Below are 18500 nucleotides of genomic sequence, written 5' to 3'. Positions count from 1 at the left end.
CGGTTTGCATTTAGTTGGACCATCATTTATTTTTCAACAGGACAATGACACCAAACACACCTCCAGGCTGTGTAAGGGCTATTTGACCAAGAGTGAGAGTGATGGGGTGCTACGCCAGATGACCTGGCCTCCACAGTCACCAGACCTGAACCCAATCGAGATGGTTTGGGGTGAGCTGGACCGCAGAGTGAAGGCAAAAGGGCCAACAAGTGCTAAGCATCTCTGGGAACTCCTTTAAGATTGTTAGAAGACCATTTCCGGTGACTACCTCTTGAAGCTCATCAAGAGAATGCCAAGAGTGTGCAAAGCAGTCATCAAAGTAAAAGGTGGCTACTTTGAAGAACCTAGAATATAAGACATATTTTCAGTTGTTTCACATTTTGTTGATAAGTATATAATTCCACATGTGTTAATTCATAGTTTTGATGCCTTTAGTGTGAATGTACAATTTTCAAAGTCATGAAAATACAGAAAAATCTTTAAATAACAAGGTGTGTCCAAACTTTTGGTCTGTACTGTATCTTAACCTTTTCTTCTAATCTGTATTTTTTGCCATATATACAGGTGCATCTCACTAAATTAGAATATCATCAAAAAGTTAATTTATTTCAGTTCTTCAATACAAAAAGTGAAACTCATATTACATAGTCATTACAAACAGAGTGATCTATTTCAAGCCAATGAAAACACAAAAGTCATTATCTCAGTAAATTAGAATAATTAACAAAAACACCTGCAAAGGCTTCCTAAGCATTTAAAAAGGCCCCTTAGTCTGTTTCAGGAGACTACACAATAATGGGGAATACTGCTGACTTGACAGATGTCCAGAAGGCAGTCATTGACACACTCCACAAGGTCCCAGAGTTCCAATTTTCATTTGGAAATCAAGGTTCCAGAGTCTGGAGGAAGAGTGGAGAGGCCACAATCCAAGCTGCTTGAAGTCTAGTGTGAAGTTTCCACAATCAGTGATGGTTTGGGGAGTCATGTCATCTGCTGGTGTAGGTCCACTGTGTTTTATCAAGACCAAAGTTAGCACAGCCGTCTACCAGGAAATTTTAGAGCACTTCATGCTTCCCTCTGCCGACAAGCTTTTTGGGGATGGAAATTCCATTCTCCAGCAGGACTTAGCACCTGTCCACAATGCCAAAAGTACCAATACCTGGTTTAAAAACAACAGTATCATTGTGCTTGATTGGCTAGCAACTCGCCTGATCTTAACCCCATAGAGAATCTATGGGGTATTGTCAAGAGGAAGATGAGAGACACCAGCCCCAACAATGCAGACAAGCTGAAGGCTGCTATCAAAGCAACCTGGGCTTCCATAACACCTCAGCAGTGCCACAGGCTGATCGCCTCCATGCCACGTCGCATTGATGCAGTAATTGCTGCAAAAGGAGCCCTGACCAAGTAATGAGTGCATTTACTGAACAAAATTTTCAGTAGGCCAACATTTCGGATTTTAAAAACATTGTTCAAGCTGTTGTTATATTGTATTCTAATTTACTGAGATAATGACTTTTGTGTTTTCATTGGCTGTAAACCATAATCATCAACATTAACAGAAATAAACACTTGAAATAGATCACTCTGTTTGTAATGACTCTATATAATATATGAGTTTCACTTTTTGTATTGAAGAGCTGAAATAAATTAACTTTTTAATGATATTCTAATTTAGTGAGATGCACCTGTAAATCATTGATTCAAAAGTTTGTAGACAAAATAAGTACCCCAATTAAAAGCACTAAAGTCTATACAAAAGTACTGATGGCTCACCATAAATGCAAACTGTTGGGTTCATAGTCCAAGAATAGTATGTTTTTGTATTGTTATCCATTACTAATATAAATTTATAGAATATATCATACAGATATGGTGACGTAAGATGAGCCGATGGGGCTACCTACATGTGTGTCCATTTTTTGCTTCCTGTATCTATTTGCATTTTTTGATAGACCCTAAGTCTTCATAAAAACTTAAAATCAGTTTCTGTCTTCTACATTTCCTACTTCTTAATAATCCTACACTTTATATTACAGGCTGTACAGAATGTTGGTAATATGGATGCTCCAGCAAGCAGAGCCAAGGAGTCCTGGATGGCTCCACTGCTGCCAACCATCCAACAAGGAGTTTCTCAGCTGAAGGAATTCATCGTCAAACTTATAGACATTGAGGAGAAGGAAGGTAACAAGGGAACCCAATATCTCATTTTACTGATACTGAATCCTATCAGTGCTGGGTTGTCACTATTAAAATCACTACATGTACACTGTTCCCACAAAGATTGGCACTATAGTTTCAAAGTCTAGTATTAAGATTACTACTATATGTTCCAACTGGAGTCAAATCCACAGCCCCAATGTCACACTATGGCTGCCTCCTTGACAATAAGAATATGTGCACATGGTATCTTTGTTCTGTTGTATATGCTATGACTAACAAGCAGCTTCCTAGTGGAAGCCGCCCGAAGAATGAACATGTTACTTCTTTTGAATGCTTCACAATTTCCAAACCCTTAAGTGGTTAAACGAAGTGACAAAAGACGGAACATGTGCACAATAATGCAGTTTTTACATTGCTGTGCAGTATGTTAATTGTTTGCGGTAATTTAGCGTTACTTTTTCAGGTAGGTTCTGTTATGACTACTAAAGCACATTCATAGAGGTAGCGTACAAACCAGGGGAGGGGGATAAATATCTGAACCTGACAGATACCTGTTCTGACTAGTAAAAAGCCCTCCTCTGACCCTGGTCTGACCGTAGAGGTTGGCACCCTAAAATAACGCAATGATGCCCCCACTCAATGGCGGCTTACCCTGAATGTCCTTAGCAGCTCCTAGTATCACTAGAGTAGCAGTTCCCTAAGAAATAAAGGAGTCACACTTGAAACAACTGCAACTGACATAAACTACAGCAAAGTGAATGAATTCAACAAAGACTATCACCAGCAGGAAACACCAGCAGGGGAAGGTATATAAAGCTGCACCCGAAAAGTGATAGGACAAACAGAGTAAATGAAAAACACCTGTTACCCAAAACCGACAGTAACAAAGATCACAGAACTGAATCCAAAGAAAAGGTGTATCTGCTGTGGCTCAGCGGAAAGAGACGCCAACCAAAGAACACAGGATCATGTGTTCGAATCCAGATGCATGACAGGATCTCCCTTTTTATGAGAGTCCACCGAGCTCCCCAACTGCTGATGCCACAGATCTCGTAGAACTCCCACACTAGGCAATTGGCATGTAGGTCTTTAGCATCCACCCTGGAGACCAGGCGTCCCCCCAAACTCCTTAAGAAAAGAGACATGGAAGGAATTATTAATCCTCCATGCAACGGCAGTTGGAGCTTAACCATCACCGGATTAATGATCTTGATTATCTTAGAAGGTCCAACAAATTTAGGAGCAAATTTTCTAGATGGAACTTAACTTTAACCCCTTAACTACCTTGGGATTTTCCGTTTTTGCGTTTTCATTTTTTGCTCTCCTTCTTCCCAGAGCCACAGCCTTTTTATTTTTCTGTCAGTATGGCCATGTGAGGGCTTATTTTTTGCGGGACAAGTTGTACTTTTAAACGCCATCACTGGTTTTACCATATCATGTACTGGAAAACAGGAAAAAAATTCCAAGTGCGGTGAAATTGCAAAAGAAAATGCAATTCCACAGTTGTTTTTTGTTTTTACCACGTTCACTGAATGCTAACACTGACCTGACATTATTATTCTCCAGGTCATTACGCATTCGTAGACACTAAATATGTATAGGTTCTTTTTTATTTAAGTGGTAAAAAAAAAATCCAAAGTTTGCTAAAAAAAAAAAAAATGGTGCCATTTTCCGAGACCCGTAGCGTCTCCATTTTTCGGGATCTGGGGCTGGGTGATGGCTTATTTTTTGCGCGTAGAGCTGAAGTTTTTAGTAATACGTAGATCTGATGTTTTGATCGCCCGTTATTGCATTTTATTGCAATGTTGCGACGACCAAAAAAACGTAATTCTAGTGTTTAGAATTTATTTCTTGTTACGCCGTTTACCGATCGAATTAATTATTTTTTTATATTGATAGATCAGGCGATTCTGAACGCGGTGATACCAAATATGTGTATATGGGTTTTTTTTTTACTATTTTATTTTGAATGGGACGAAAGGGGGGTGATTTAAACTTTTATATATTTTCAATTTTTTTTTATTTTTTTTTTACACTTTCTGCTTGCTTCAATAGTCTCCATAGGAGACTATAAGCAGCAGTTGTCAGATTGCCTCTGCTGCATACAAGCGATGAGCAGATCTCTTGTATGCAGCAGAATTGCTCACTTGCTGTGAGCGCCGACCACTGGGTGGCGCTCATAGCAATCGAGACATGACAACCACAGGGGTCTGCTGCAGACCCCGGGTTGTCATGCCCACCTATCGCTGACCCGCAATCATGTGACGGGGTCACCGATAGGCGGGGCTAATGCCGCACTTCCGGGGTGGGGTCTAATGCCGCACTTCTGGCGCGGCGATGTTAAATGCCGCTGTCAGAGATTGTTGCAGGCACGTCAGCTGTATAAATCAGCTGACATGTGCCTGGTTCAGCGCGAGCTCACCAGGGGTTAAGACGGAGATTTTTAGAGGATAACCAGAGGAAGAAAATCCACCCAGTCCTCCTAATTAGACAAGACAACATATATCTTAAATACTGTTCCAAGTCCTGATTCATTCTCTCCGTCTGACGATTTGTCTTAGGATGATAACCTGACGAGACCGAAAGTTTAATTCCCAACCTGGAGCAAAAGCTACCCACAAACTGAACCCGTCTATCGTAAATACTGTTTTTAGGAACACCATAAAACTTGACGACGTGAGAGATAAACAATGTAGCTAAAACTCTGGAGGGGCTGGAGGCTCAGGGGGACGCCCTTCAGGAAGGTTATTTGTACCATCTAATCTGCACCGCAGAGTAATTAGGGAACATCACAACTCTGTGCTTGCTGGTCATCCAGGTGGTAAGGCAACTGCAGACCTCCTTTCTTGTCGTTTTTGGTGGCCGGGGTTGTATCGGGGTGTGATTGAACACGTGTCTGCTTGTAGTATTTGCGCGCGTTCTAACGTATCGCATAGCCTTCCGTCTGGTATTCTTCTTCCGCTACCTATTCCTAGCATATTCCTATTCCTGTATTACCACCAGAATTGGCCAAATCCATGACAAAATCCATGGACAAGTGGGTCCAAGGTCGAGACGGAACCACGTTAGGCAAAAGAAACCCTACCGGGGATGGTGAGAGGCTTTAGACCTGGTGCAAATTCTGCACTTACGGACGTACTCATCCACATCTTTTCGAGCACTCTGCCACCAAAAGGACCAGGAAACAGCTCTCCAGGTGGCAGAGTAACCAGGAAGTCCAGCCAACACAGAGTCATGTACTCGTTAAGAAGATCAGTGCGAAGTGAGGAAGACACAAAAAACTTGCCGGGTGCCAAGGCCTCTGGTGCACCCTCCTGAGCTTCCATAATGCGCTGTCTAAGATCGATACCCACCACCACCCCTTTACTAAGAATTTTGACTGGATTTTCCTCCCTCAGCTGAGGAACGAAACTATGTGATAAGACATCCGCCTTAACCTTCTTAGTATCAGGGCGAAAGCAAACCGAGCGAAAAAGAGATAACAGAATTAAAACACCAAAAGAAAAGGTGTATCTGCTGTGGCTCAGCAGAAAGAGATGCTGCCCACAGGATCAAGGGTTCAAATCCAGATGCATGACAGATTCCAAGTGAGATCCATTTGAAAAAGACATCCTGTGCACATACCTTAATAGAGACGTTGACTCTGTATTGCATTGCTGTTCAAGTAAAAAATATCCTGATATGCTTATGATGTCTGCAAATCCTGCTACTTCTCTGTCAGCAGAGAATGACTGTTCAAATCAAGTACAGGTGCTCAAAGCACCCTTGACATGGCCAAATATTTACGTGCACCTTCCCACCTACTTGTTTTCCATCCTCCTCTTTATTTCATTGACAGCTCTGGCTTTATAGAGTTAGAAGAGGGCAGAGATAAATGGAATACAAGTAGGTGGGAATGTGCACTTAAATGTTTGGCCATGACATGGGTGCACCGAGCGACTTACTTGGTATGTACAGTTATTCTGTGCTAATAGACTTTCTTTAACAGTTTATCTAATGTAATATAGCAGGTCTGTTAATTTCTCTTATATCAGATTGCTGTAAATCATGCAAATCAGCATATTTCCGAGACAGGCAGAAGTGCTATGAGATGTCAGCTTTGAAGCCAGCACAATAGTGAAAGCTGTTATAGACTGTTCAGGATCAGTATGAGGGAAGTAATGTATTTACTAACTGACTCCACTCTATGTAATCGTTAAATAGTTTTCTCAATGCAAATATATACTCTGTGGTGATTGTAAAATAATTTTATTTAATATTGACAGTACTGTGTTAAAGGGGTATTTCCATCTCTAAGATCCTATCCCAATATGTAGTAGGTGTAATCAGAGCTGTCACCAGGAATTTTGGGGCCCCATACTGGCAAAATTTTCGGGCTCCCTTGAGACTCCGCCCAGGTTCCACCCTAGCTCTTCCTCCACCCCAGCTCCGCCTCAACCCCTCAAACCTTCCACAGTCCCACCGCCCACTCTTGGAAAAACTCCAATTCTGCACCACGTCCTCACCAATCACACATTAACAGTTCCCATTAAACACCATATCACATACATAGCCAGCAGCTTTTGTTTTGGCCAAAAGATTTTTTAAGCCGCCACCACAACAAGATAGAGTCTTTTGGCTGTGCCCTACTCTACTCTTAGCTATTAAACATTTGTTATAATACCCAATAGTCTTTTAAGGTATATTTTTATTTATTTTTCTTTAAGGAAATGTGTCACATACATTTTTTAAAATGACCATTAATATCACATACAAGGTTCAAATACCGTCACACCATGACCAGATCATGTATTACCCCCACATAAGTGACTGAATAATACCATATACAAGGGACAAATACTGCCACACCGTGACCAGATCACATATTACCACCACATAGTGACCGAATAATACCACACACAAGAAAAAATTACCATCACACCATGACCAGACCACATTTTACTACCACATAGTGACTGAATAATACCACATACGAGGGACAAATACTACCACACCATGACCAGACCACATATTACCACCACATAGTGACCAAATACTACAATACTGATCATTAATAAAAAACACAATACTAATATTAGCATTAGTGCCATTATACACATGATCTCTGTACATAGTAAACAGTGTATAGTGTCAGTGTACAGGGATCACCGGTGACATTATACACAGGAGTTCTGTACATAGTATACAGTGTATAGTGTCAGTATACAGGTAATACAGGGATCACCGGTGACATTATACACAAGAGCTCTGTATATAGTGTCAGTTTACAGGTAATACAGTGATCACCGGTGACATTATACACGGGAGCTCTGTACATAGTATACAGTGTATAATGTCAGTGTACAGGTAATACAGAGATCACCGGTGACATTATACACAGGAGCTCTGTGTATAGTGTTAGTGTACAGGTAATACAGTCATCACTGGTGACATTATACACAAGAGTAAGTAGCTTTATAGCCCAAACATAAATGCTATGGTGTGAATGCGGAAGAAATCTTCCCACAAACACCAAATTATACCAATTCTTAACAATCATTATATATAATGAGGAAACAGAGTTATGATGGCTAAAAAATACGTTTTATTAAAGCCAAAAATTCATATAAAAATAAAACAACATAAATGTGCAAAGGACAGCAACAGCTGTGCAGCAAGTGGATCCACAAACCAAAAAGAATGCCTAATAAACATTGCAATTCATAAAGGCCGCAAGCATAAATCATAAAGTGCAGCACAGGTAGGGCATAAAACCATACACCTATATTAGCTAAATGCCAATGATAAACTTGTCCATGACTTCCGTATCAATTACCCCATAATTAGGCATGCTATTAAGGTGATGGTCTTACCAGTGGTAGGAGCTGTGAACGAGCTGGCAGCACAGTGGGCGCAGTGGAGTACCCCCGACGCGTGTTTCGCTTCATCTGCAGTCGCTTTCTCAAGGGGCGGTGTACAACTATAAATGTGCAAAGGACAGCAACAGCTGTGCAGCAAGTGGATCCACAACCCAAAAGGAATGCCTTATAAACATTGCAATTCATAAAGGCCGCAAGCATAAATCATAAAGTGCAGCACAGGTAGGGCATAAAACCATACACCTATATTAGCTAAATGCCAATGATAAACGTGTCCATGACTTCCGTATCAATTACCCCATAATTAGGCATGCTATTAAGGTGATGGTCTTACCAGTGGTAGGGGCTGTGGACGAGCTGGCCGCACATTGGGTGCAGTGGAGTACCCCGACGCGCATTTCGCTGCATCCGCAGCCGCTTTCTCAAGGGCTGTGTAAAGCGCCATGGAATAACTGGTGCTATGATAATAAATAATAATAATAATCCTGCCCCCATTTGTCTCCATTCTGCCGCATTGTCTTCATCCTGTCCCCAATGTCTCCATTCTGCCCCCAATGTCTCCATTCTCCCCAATTTGTCTCCATTGTGCCCCCCAATGTCTCCATTCTGCCCCCAATGTCTCTATCCTGCCCCCATGTCTTTCCATCCTGCCCCCATGTCTCTCCATTCTGCCCCCATGTCTCCATTCTGCCCCCAATGTCTCCATTCTGACCCCATGTCTCCATCCTGCCCCTGTGTTTCCATTCTGCCCCCAATGGCTCTATTCTGCCCCCAATGTCTCTCTATTCTGCCCCCATTTATCTCCATTCTGCTCCATGTCTCCATTCTGCCCCCCATGTCTCCATCCTGCCCCCATGTCACTCCATTCTGCCCTCATAGTGCAGCTTTACAAAAAAAAGTTAAAAAAAAAGGGCATGGTCGCCGGCGCATGACAGTGACATCATACGCCGGTGATGTGCATGCTGACGTCAGCTGTAGGCCTGTGATTGGCTGGCAGCTGTTAATTATTGTCGTGCGGGAAGCTTCCACGGACGCACGTTCAGTAACTGAACCAGCAGAACTCTGCCGCTGGGGCCTGGTGAGCAGAAGAAGGAGGGCCCAGTTTTTGCCCCTATCTCACCGGGCCCCATATGCCAATAACGGCAATAATGCCCTGATGGCAGCCCTGGGTGCAATAATAATAATATTATCAAATAACTTCAATTAGAAATGTAGTATAGTTCCTCTGATTCGCTATGTCTCTTACCCCATGTGCAGTAGCTTAGGTTTCCATGGTTACGACCTCTCATACAGTACAGACCAAAAGTTTGGACACACCTTCTCATTTAAAGATTCTTCTGTATTTTCATGACTATGAAAATTGTACATTCACACTGAAGGCATCAAAACTATGAATTAACACATGTGGAATTATATACTTAACAAAAAAGTGTGAAACAACTGAAAATATGTCTTATATTCTAGGTTCTTAAAAGTAGCCACCTTTTGCTTTGATGACTGCTTTGCACACTCTTGGCATTCTCTTGATGAGCTTCAAGAGGTAGTCACCGGAAATGGTCTTCCAACAATCTTGAATGAGTTCCCAGAGATGCTTAGCACTTGTTGGCCCTTTTGCCTTCACTCTGCGGTCCAGCTCACCCCAAACCATCTCGATTGGGTTCAGTTCTGGTGACTGTGGAGGCCAGGTCATCTGGGGTAGCACCACATCACTCTCCTTCTTGGTCAAATAGCCCTTACACAGCCTGGGGGTGTGTTTGGGGTCATTGTCCTGTTGAAAAATAAATGATGGTCCAACTAAACGCAAACCGGATTGATTAGCATGCCGCTGCAAGATGCTGTGGTAGCCATGCTGGTTCAGTATGCCTTTAATTTTGAATAAATCCCCAACAGTGTCACCAGCAAAGCACCCCCACACCATCACACCTCCTCCTCCATGCTTCACGGTGGGAACCAGGCATGTGGAGTCCATCCGTTCACCTTTTCTGCATCGCACAAAGACACGGTGGTTGGAACCAAAGATCTCAAATTTGGACTCATCAGACCAAAGCACAGATTTCCACTGGTCTAATGTCCATTCCTTGTGTTCATTAGCCCAAACAAGTCTCTTCTGCTTGTTGCCTGTCCTTAGCAGTGGTTTCCTAGCAGCTATTTTACCATGAAGGCCTGCTGCACAAAGTCTCCTCTTAACAGTTGTTGTAGAGATGTGTCTGCTGCTAGAACTCTGAGTGGCATTGACCTGGTCTCTAATCTGAGCTGCTGTTAACCTGCGATTTCTGAGGCTGGTGACTCGGATAAACTTATCCTCAGAAGCAGAGGTGACTCTTGGTCTTCCTTTCCTGGGGCAGTCCTCATGTGAGCCAGTTTCTTTGTAGCGCTTGATGGTTTTTGCAACTGCACTTGGGGACACTTTCAAAGCTTTCCCAATTTTTCGGACTGACTGACCTTCATTTCTTAAAGTAATGATGGCCACTCGTTTTTCTTTACTTAGCTGCTTTTTTCTTGTCATAATACAAATTCTAACAGTCTATTCAGTAGTACTATCAGCTGTGTATCCACCAGACTTCTGCACAACACAACTGATGGTCCCAACCCCATTTATAAGGCAAGAAATCCCACTTATTAAACCTGACAGGGCACACCTGTGAAGTGAAAACCATTTCCGGTGACTACCTCTTGAAGCTCATCAAGAGAATGCCAAGAGTGTGCAAAAGCAGTCATCAAAGCAAAAGGTGGCTACTTTGAAGAACCTAGAATATAAGACATATTTTCAGTTGTTTCACACTTTTTTGTTAAGTATATAATTCCACATGTGTTAATTCATAGTTTTGATGCCTTCAGTGTGAATGTACAATTTTCATAGTCATGAAAATACAGAAAAATCTTTAAATGAGGTGTGTCCAAACTTGTGGTCTGTACTGTATAGTGACAGTTACTTAGTTATCTGTTAGTGGAGATAACCTAAGCTACTGCAATGCCCTGCACATCGGGTAAGCGACAAAGTGAATCAGAAGAACTATACTACATTTGTAATTAGAGGTATTTGCCATTATTATTGCTATTATTATTATTATTATTATTACACCTGCTACATATTGGGATAGGATCTTGGAAATGGGAATATTCCTTTAACCTCATATTGTTTCTATTTCAGAGCTTGATCTGCAGAAGGCACTAAATCTTCAGAGCCTGACAGTCAAAGAAGGTCAACTGATGGTCTACAAAACTAAATGCAAAGGATACCTGCTCTCATCGTCTTTCAAAAAACTGTTCCTCTCATTAACTGTTGACGCATTAAGTTTTGCAAAAACTCAATTTTCCAAGGTTAGAAAATTTTGTAAATTTTATTGTTTTTCTAAATCCTAAATTAATGGCCCTATTTATGATGTTTATGAGATGAGCCTGCAGCATGTCCAGCAAATCTAGAATTAAATTGCCCAGTGTTAAAGGATCTATGTAAATTAGCTTTGATTTTAATCCCATCTATTCAGAAGCTTGGAACCAGATTCTAAATTGACATACTGTTTCCCATATATGCAGTTTTTCTAAGGAAGTTTATACGTTAATGGTCATGGAATAGATCTTTGAATAATATTAAGTTCCACAATTGGATGTGTTTAAAAAAAATGTTCCTGTGCTGAGATAATCTTATAAATGTGCCCCTGCTGTGTACTGTGTAATGGCTGTGTCTGACCATGCAGGAACACGGTCTGATCATACCACATCTCCTGGGCAGGAGAGGAAACAAAAGAGTATACAGACATTACAGCACAGGATCACAGCTGATTCTTTTTGTGAAGCAAAACATTTCACTATTTGTTTTTAAGCAATGTTTTACCTCAAAGAAAGAATCGGCTGTGATCCCGTGCTGTAATGTCTGTATACTCTTTTGCTTCCTCTCCTGCCCAGGAGATGTGGTATGATCAGACCATGTTCTGTACACGGTCAGACACAGCCATTACACAGTACACAGCAGGGGCACATTTATAAGATTATCTCAGCACAGGAACATTTTTTTAAAACACATCCAATTGAGGAACTTATTGTTATTCCAAGATCTATTGATTAAAATGTTGATTAAAATGAACTTTGCTCATGGGAAAACCCCTTTAAATAGGGGATGAGGCAAGAGGTTATCAAGATGAGACTACCCATTCAAGTCTTTGCTTTAACACCTATGACATCTTTGCAGGCCGTTCTGCAATCACAGGGTACCCTGTACTCAATGCAATGTTTTATTTATATTATTTCTTTCTGTCTTGGTGCAGAAAAGTTCATTTATATCCCTATCAAGAGTCAGAGCCCTGGAGAAAGTGGAAGAGAAAAGCTTTGGAAATTCAAATGTAATGCAAATTATTTACACAGATGAGAATGGCGGCCTGGAAGCGTTATACTTGCAGTGTAAGGTACTGATAATATTATCAATATAAAACAATACAATTTCAATCTGCCTCACTATTAATCATTGACAAAGGGAGGGCTCAACACAGGACATATTATTTTTAAAGGCTTTATTTTCCATTTTTTAACAAAATGAAAATAATAACAATAGCAAGCACTAGAATCTATAAGAAACATTAATGTTCACCCAAGCCTGTTCAGTGTCTGACTTTACATCAATATCAATATAATGTAGCTGCATAGAAAGAATCAACAACAACCAAAGAATCATATCCATACAATAAATCCATACAACCTCATCCACAACACACAATCATAACGGCCCCCATGACCATCATCACTCCCGAAATGTCATTATGTACATTATGTATGTAAATATACAGAAGACTCTGCTGGGAATGCTATTGGGCAGGGTCTGCTATTCCTAACCACTGTCTCCATACCTTATCAAACTTATAACCACATAAATTTATAACCACATTTCCTATTCATATAGAGAATTTTATAGAGTGGAATATATTTATTGACTAAGTGGACTTCTGTGGATTTCCATGAAATTATTATTATTATTCTAGCACAGAAAAACAGACAATTTTTAGATTTCTTTCATAGGACCCATCAATAAGCTCATCTATAATACCCAGCAGGCTCACTTTAGGGGACAACACCATAGGGAATTTAAAGTGTTCATGAAAAAACAGAAGTAGCTCAGACCAGAATGGAAGAATTTTTGGACAGGACCAAATTGAGTGCAGAAAAGAGCCCACCGCTGCTTGACAATGAAAACACAAATCATTTTGGACTATCCCAAACCTTGCTAAACAGAACCATGAGGATCAGACATTATAAACTAAAGGTATGTGCATAAAGGCGCTGTGCTGCTGATTTATCACGTACCTTCACTGTAGAAATCCACAGCCTGGTTATTCTTTAATCACCACTAGAAGTTTTGGTGCTGTAAGCTATTCATGCATTCGGATTGGACTGTGGCTAGGGTCTTCATCTCTGCCACAGTCCACAGCTGCCTCTGATGTAAGTATCTTCATAGTGTTTAAAATTCCGCGCCAGTGCCGTCCTAGGCGCGGGCGGCGCTTGCACAGACCGATCTGTTTGCAGGTTTCAGTAAAATGGCGCCAATGTCGGTGCATACACACATTAACCTCCTGGCAGACTTCAGGAAAATGGTGCCGGTGGCAGCGCATGCACAGATTGAGTTCTTGACTCAGTGATGAATTACTGAAACTAAATTGGAAATAGTTAAAGGGAATCTGTTACCACTTTTGACCTATCTAAACTATAAATATGGGCATACAGGTTATAGACTGCTGAAAAAAGTCCTACCTGTATGCCTTATATCAGATGTCTTGTGGCGAAATCATCTTTTATCACTTTACATATATGACCTCTTCCAGGCTATGGGAAGGATGCTTCCTAGAAGATAACTCAGCCCCCAGAGCTTATTTTACACGAAGGGGAGTTACCAGTGTGATGTGCAATGGCCGCTCTCTGCTCTTCTGATCTCACTGCAGAGCTGTGTGTGATTATACCTGACACATCTGCAGGTTCCTCTCAGTGCTTTAGCTTCCATCTCACAGGCACACAGGGTTATAACATTGTTACAATACAGCAGAGCTGTGAGAGCTGCACAAAAATGTGTTTGCAAGAAGATAAAGTTCATTTCTGCTGTTAGTGTTAGTTACTTGTCTCACACTGATAACTCTCCCTTCATGTAAAATAAGCTCTGAGGACAGAGGTATATTTCAGGCAGCATTGTCCCCAGAGCCTGCAAGAGGTCATTTATATATAAGAAAAACGTGGATTTCTCTGGAATAAGACATCAGATCACAGACATCAAGGTATCATTTTATTCAGCTTCCTATGACCTACATGCCCATATAGACGGCTTAGGAGGGTTGATCCTACTGACAGATTCCCTTTAATGACCAATACAGTTAAGGTCCATTTACAGTAGATGATTTTGCAATGATCAACGACTGCCGATCAATAATTATTTACTGTTTGACAGTCATTTAATAGCCTGTTTACTCATGCAGACCGTGCTTCAGATGTGCACTAAACACATAGGACAAAACAAACAATACAAAAAAAACTCATTAAATTCCTTTTAAGGCCCCGTCACACTTAGCGACGCTGCAACGAACCCGACAACGATACTACCTGTCAGGGATCGTTGCTGCGTCGCTATGTGGTCGCTGGTGAGCTGTCAAACAGGCAGGCTCACCAACGATCAGGGGAGCAGCGACATCGTGGAAAGAATCTTTCCACGATGTCCTGCTCCTGGTTACCAGCCTGCTGAAGCAGGAGCAGGCTGGTAACCATGATAAACATCGGGTTACTAGGGGCACACGCGCACCTAGCGATGTGTGCTGACCAGCGGGAGGGCAACGACCAAAAAATGGTCCAGGACACTTTGCAGCGATCAGCGACCTCACAGCAGGGGCCTGATCGCTGCAAAGTGTCACACATAGCGACATCGCTGGTGAGGTCGCTGTTGCGTCACCAAAACCGTGACACAGCAGCGATCTCGCTAGCGATCTCGCTATGTGAGACGGGGGCTTTAGACAATATAGGACAATGTAATTAAACAATACAGTTGATAATTCACCCTACAGGTGATCCTACCTAGCCGCAGAGGTTGACACCCTATAAAAATGCATTGGAGGGGAAATGCATAGAGGTCCGGTCCGATTGGCAAATCCAGATTGCAATCAGTGCTTTGCAACTCCCTTCTGTGCAGGCACGAGACTTCAAGCACTGTGAGGATGATGTAGTGACATCGTCCACTTACATCCAGATAAAAGAGGCAGCGTTTCAAAGGACTAGGTGCAGCGCCAACTGCAATCTGGGTTCGCCCATCGGACCGGACCATACAATTTACATACAGCGTAGGACCTGTATAAGACACTTTTTCAGAGGTATGCAGGGGCACCTATGATGATATAAAGGGGTTGTAGGAATCCCATTTACATGATTTTAAAGGTGATGGGCAGGGTTTATAAGGTATAAAACTAGTGACAGGTTCCATTTAATTGCAACATACAGTGGGGAAAAAAAAGTATTTAGTCAGCCACAAATTGTGCAAATTTGGAGGGAGTTGAAAGTCCGTGTTGCCCAGCGACAGCCCCAAAACATCACTGCTCTAGAGGAGATCTGCATGGAGGAGTGGGCCAACATACCAGCAACAGTGTGTGCCAACCTTGTGAAGACTTACAGAAAATGGTTGACTTCTGTCATTGCCAACAAAGGATATATAACAAAGTATTGAGATGAACTTTTGTAGGTGACCAAATACTTATTTTCCACCAAAATTTGAAAAAAATATCTTTCCAAATCAGACAATGTGATTTTCAGGATTTGTTTTCTCCTTTTGTCTCTCATAGTTGAGGTCTACCTATGATGTAAATTACAGGCCTCTCTCATCTTTTTAAGTGGGAGAATTTGCACAATTGGTGGCTGACTAAATACTTTTTTTCCCCACTGTAGAAATATTTTTTATGGTCGTCCTATTAAAATCAAACCTACGCTTAAAGGGAATGTGTTGTGATTTTTGTTTTTGTATTAATGATTGTTGATTACTCTTGTAGATAACTCAGTATAAGCGGAATGGGCAGAGGAGTCACATGGGCACTAATAAGAGAAAATCTACCTAGAGTGATCTGATAAATCTCAGCATATTTGTGAAGCCAAGCTAGAGTGAGTCTTGTTGGCTGGGTTTCTGAGAAACAGGACTAACATGTGGATCAAGATGTGACATTGCTAAAGCATAGATAGTATACAGTGGCTTGCAAAAGTATTCACACACACACACCCCACCCTTGGCATTTTTTTTAATTTGCTACATCACAACCTGGAATTTTTTTTTTTTTTTTTTTGAGGGCTTGCATCAGTTTATGTAAAGAACATGCCTACAACTGTGAACATTTGTTTTGTTTTTTTGTGAAACAAAAAACAAAGAGGACGGAGTAACGGAAAGTTTCAGTGTGCATAACTATTCACCCCCTTAAAGTCAGTACTTTGTAGAGCCTCCTTTTGTGGCATTTACAGCTGCAAAACGCAATGAGCTACTTGCAGCTGTAATTGCAAGTCACTCATTGCAAAAAGACTGCAATGAGCTTTTCACATCATGCCACTGGGATTTTTGCCGATTCCTCAAGGCAAAACTGCTCCAGCTCCTACAAGTTAGATGGTTTCCTCTGGGGAACAGCAATCTTCAAGTCTGACCACAGATCCTCAATTGGATTAAGGTCTGGGCTTTGACTAGGCCACCCCAAAACATTTACATGTTTCCACTTAAACCACTTGAGTGTTGCTTTAGCAATATGCTTTGGGTCATTGTTTTGTTGGAAAGTGAATTTCCATCCAAATCTCAAATCATTCACAGACTGAAACTGGTTTTGCTCAAGAATATCCATGTGTTTCGCACCATCCATCTTCCCCATGGCTCAAGCCATTTTCCCTGTTCCTGCTGCACAAAAACATGGTGTTCTTGGGGTGATGAGCTGTGTTGGTTTGGTGCCAGACATAGCGTTTACTTTGGTGGCCAAAAAGTTCAATTTTGGTCTCATCAGACCACAGCATCTTCCTCCATACATTCGGGGAGTCTCCCACATGTCTTTTGGCAAATTCAAAACGAGCCTTACATTTTTTGTGTGTAAAGGCTTTTTTCTTCCCACTCTTCCATAAGCGCCACCTTCATGGAGTGTTTGGCTTATTGTGGTCATATGGACAGATACTCCAGTCTCTGCTTGGGAACAATGCAGCTCCCTCATGGTTACCTTTGGTCTCTGCGCTGCTGCTCTAATTAATGCCTTACTTGTCCGGGCTGAGAGTTTTGGTGGGCAGCCATTTCTTGGCAGGTTTGTTGTGGTACCATGTTCTTTCCATTTGAAGATAATGGATTTAATGGTGCTTCGGGGTGGGGGGGGGGGTCATCAGAGATTAGGATATTTTTTATAACTTCAACAACTTTGTCCCTGACTTGTTTGGAGATCTCCTTGGTCTTCATGGTGTTGTTTGGTTAGTGTTGCCTCTTGCTTATTGGTGTTGCAGCCTCTGTGGACTCTCAGAAAAGGTGTGTACGGTATATACTGACAGACTATATGACACTTAGATTGCACATAGGTGGACTTCCTTTCACTAAGCATGTGACTTTAGGGGTTTCATAGCAAAAGGGGTGAATACATATGCACATGCCAATTTTTAGTTATTTGATCCCAGAAATTAAATTTATGCCTATATTTTTCTCACTTCACTTCACCAACTTAGACTATTTAGTGCTGATGCATCACACACAAATCAGATTACAAAAATATTTAAACACAGGTTGTATTGTAACAAAATAGGTAAAAAGACAAGGGGGTGAATACTTTTGCAAGCCACTGTACATTACTTGTTTTAAATCTTTAGTAGCCCCAAGAACTTTTGGTGTAAAAAAATGTATATTCAGTCTGTCCGATTTTTGAAAATCTGATAAAATAATATAATATAATAATTCTAAAATCATTCTGATGACATTCTGATTATCGAGTAAGATTACTTGTTCACAAAAGTGTTCCTTTAACCCCTTGTTTGTGTTTCAGTGCGTTAATGAACTAAATCAGTGGCTCTCTGCAATGAGAAAGGTCTGTGTCAACAACAGTGATATGCTTGGCTCCTATCATCCTGGTGTCTACAAAGGAGAGAAGTGGAGCTGCTGCCACCAGAAGGACAAAGGAGGTATTGCACCATCCATAAATATTAATGTATTAATGTATTTTTTTTAGCATGCATCAACTAAAGAGTTTAACACTTAGAGATGTTTTAGTGTTATATATACTACCTTATATACAATCTTATCTTATGGTACCTCCCCTCAAACTATCGACTAATGTAAATTAAATTAGATATGGCTTATATGGGGTAATATGGTAAATACAAAGCATGAAATGGAAAACATGAGAATGTTCATGGGATAAGGGTTCATAGGGAGCCTACTTCTGGAGATATGTATTGGTCCACACATTTATGTGGATATCCCATAAATATCTAATATGGTTACCCTTCCAAAGGTGTTGTGCAGAA

At 41.2% G+C, this 18500-nt stretch overlaps 1 protein-coding gene across 1 annotated transcript in view; it reads left to right on the top strand.

Moving 5' to 3' along the window:
- LOC141214196 (ras GTPase-activating protein 4-like) overlaps positions 1-18500 on the top strand; it is a 274525-nt gene that overhangs the window by 249040 nt on the left and 6985 nt on the right. The window contains exons 15-18 of the mRNA XM_073665419.1: positions 2040-2184; positions 11173-11342; positions 12287-12424; positions 18020-18155. Of these exons, the coding sequence (XP_073521520.1) occupies positions 2040-2184; positions 11173-11342; positions 12287-12424; positions 18020-18155 (589 nt within the window). The remainder of the gene's footprint in view (positions 1-2039; positions 2185-11172; positions 11343-12286; positions 12425-18019; positions 18156-18500) is intronic.

Source organism: Phyllobates terribilis, unplaced genomic scaffold (genome assembly GCF_046119375.1).
Source record: "Phyllobates terribilis strain yellow unplaced genomic scaffold, ASM4611937v1 Scaffold_2__4_contigs__length_985480577, whole genome shotgun sequence".
NCBI classification, from domain to species: domain Eukaryota; kingdom Metazoa; phylum Chordata; class Amphibia; order Anura; family Dendrobatidae; genus Phyllobates; species Phyllobates terribilis.
This window is presented reverse-complemented; position numbering and strand designations above follow the sequence as displayed.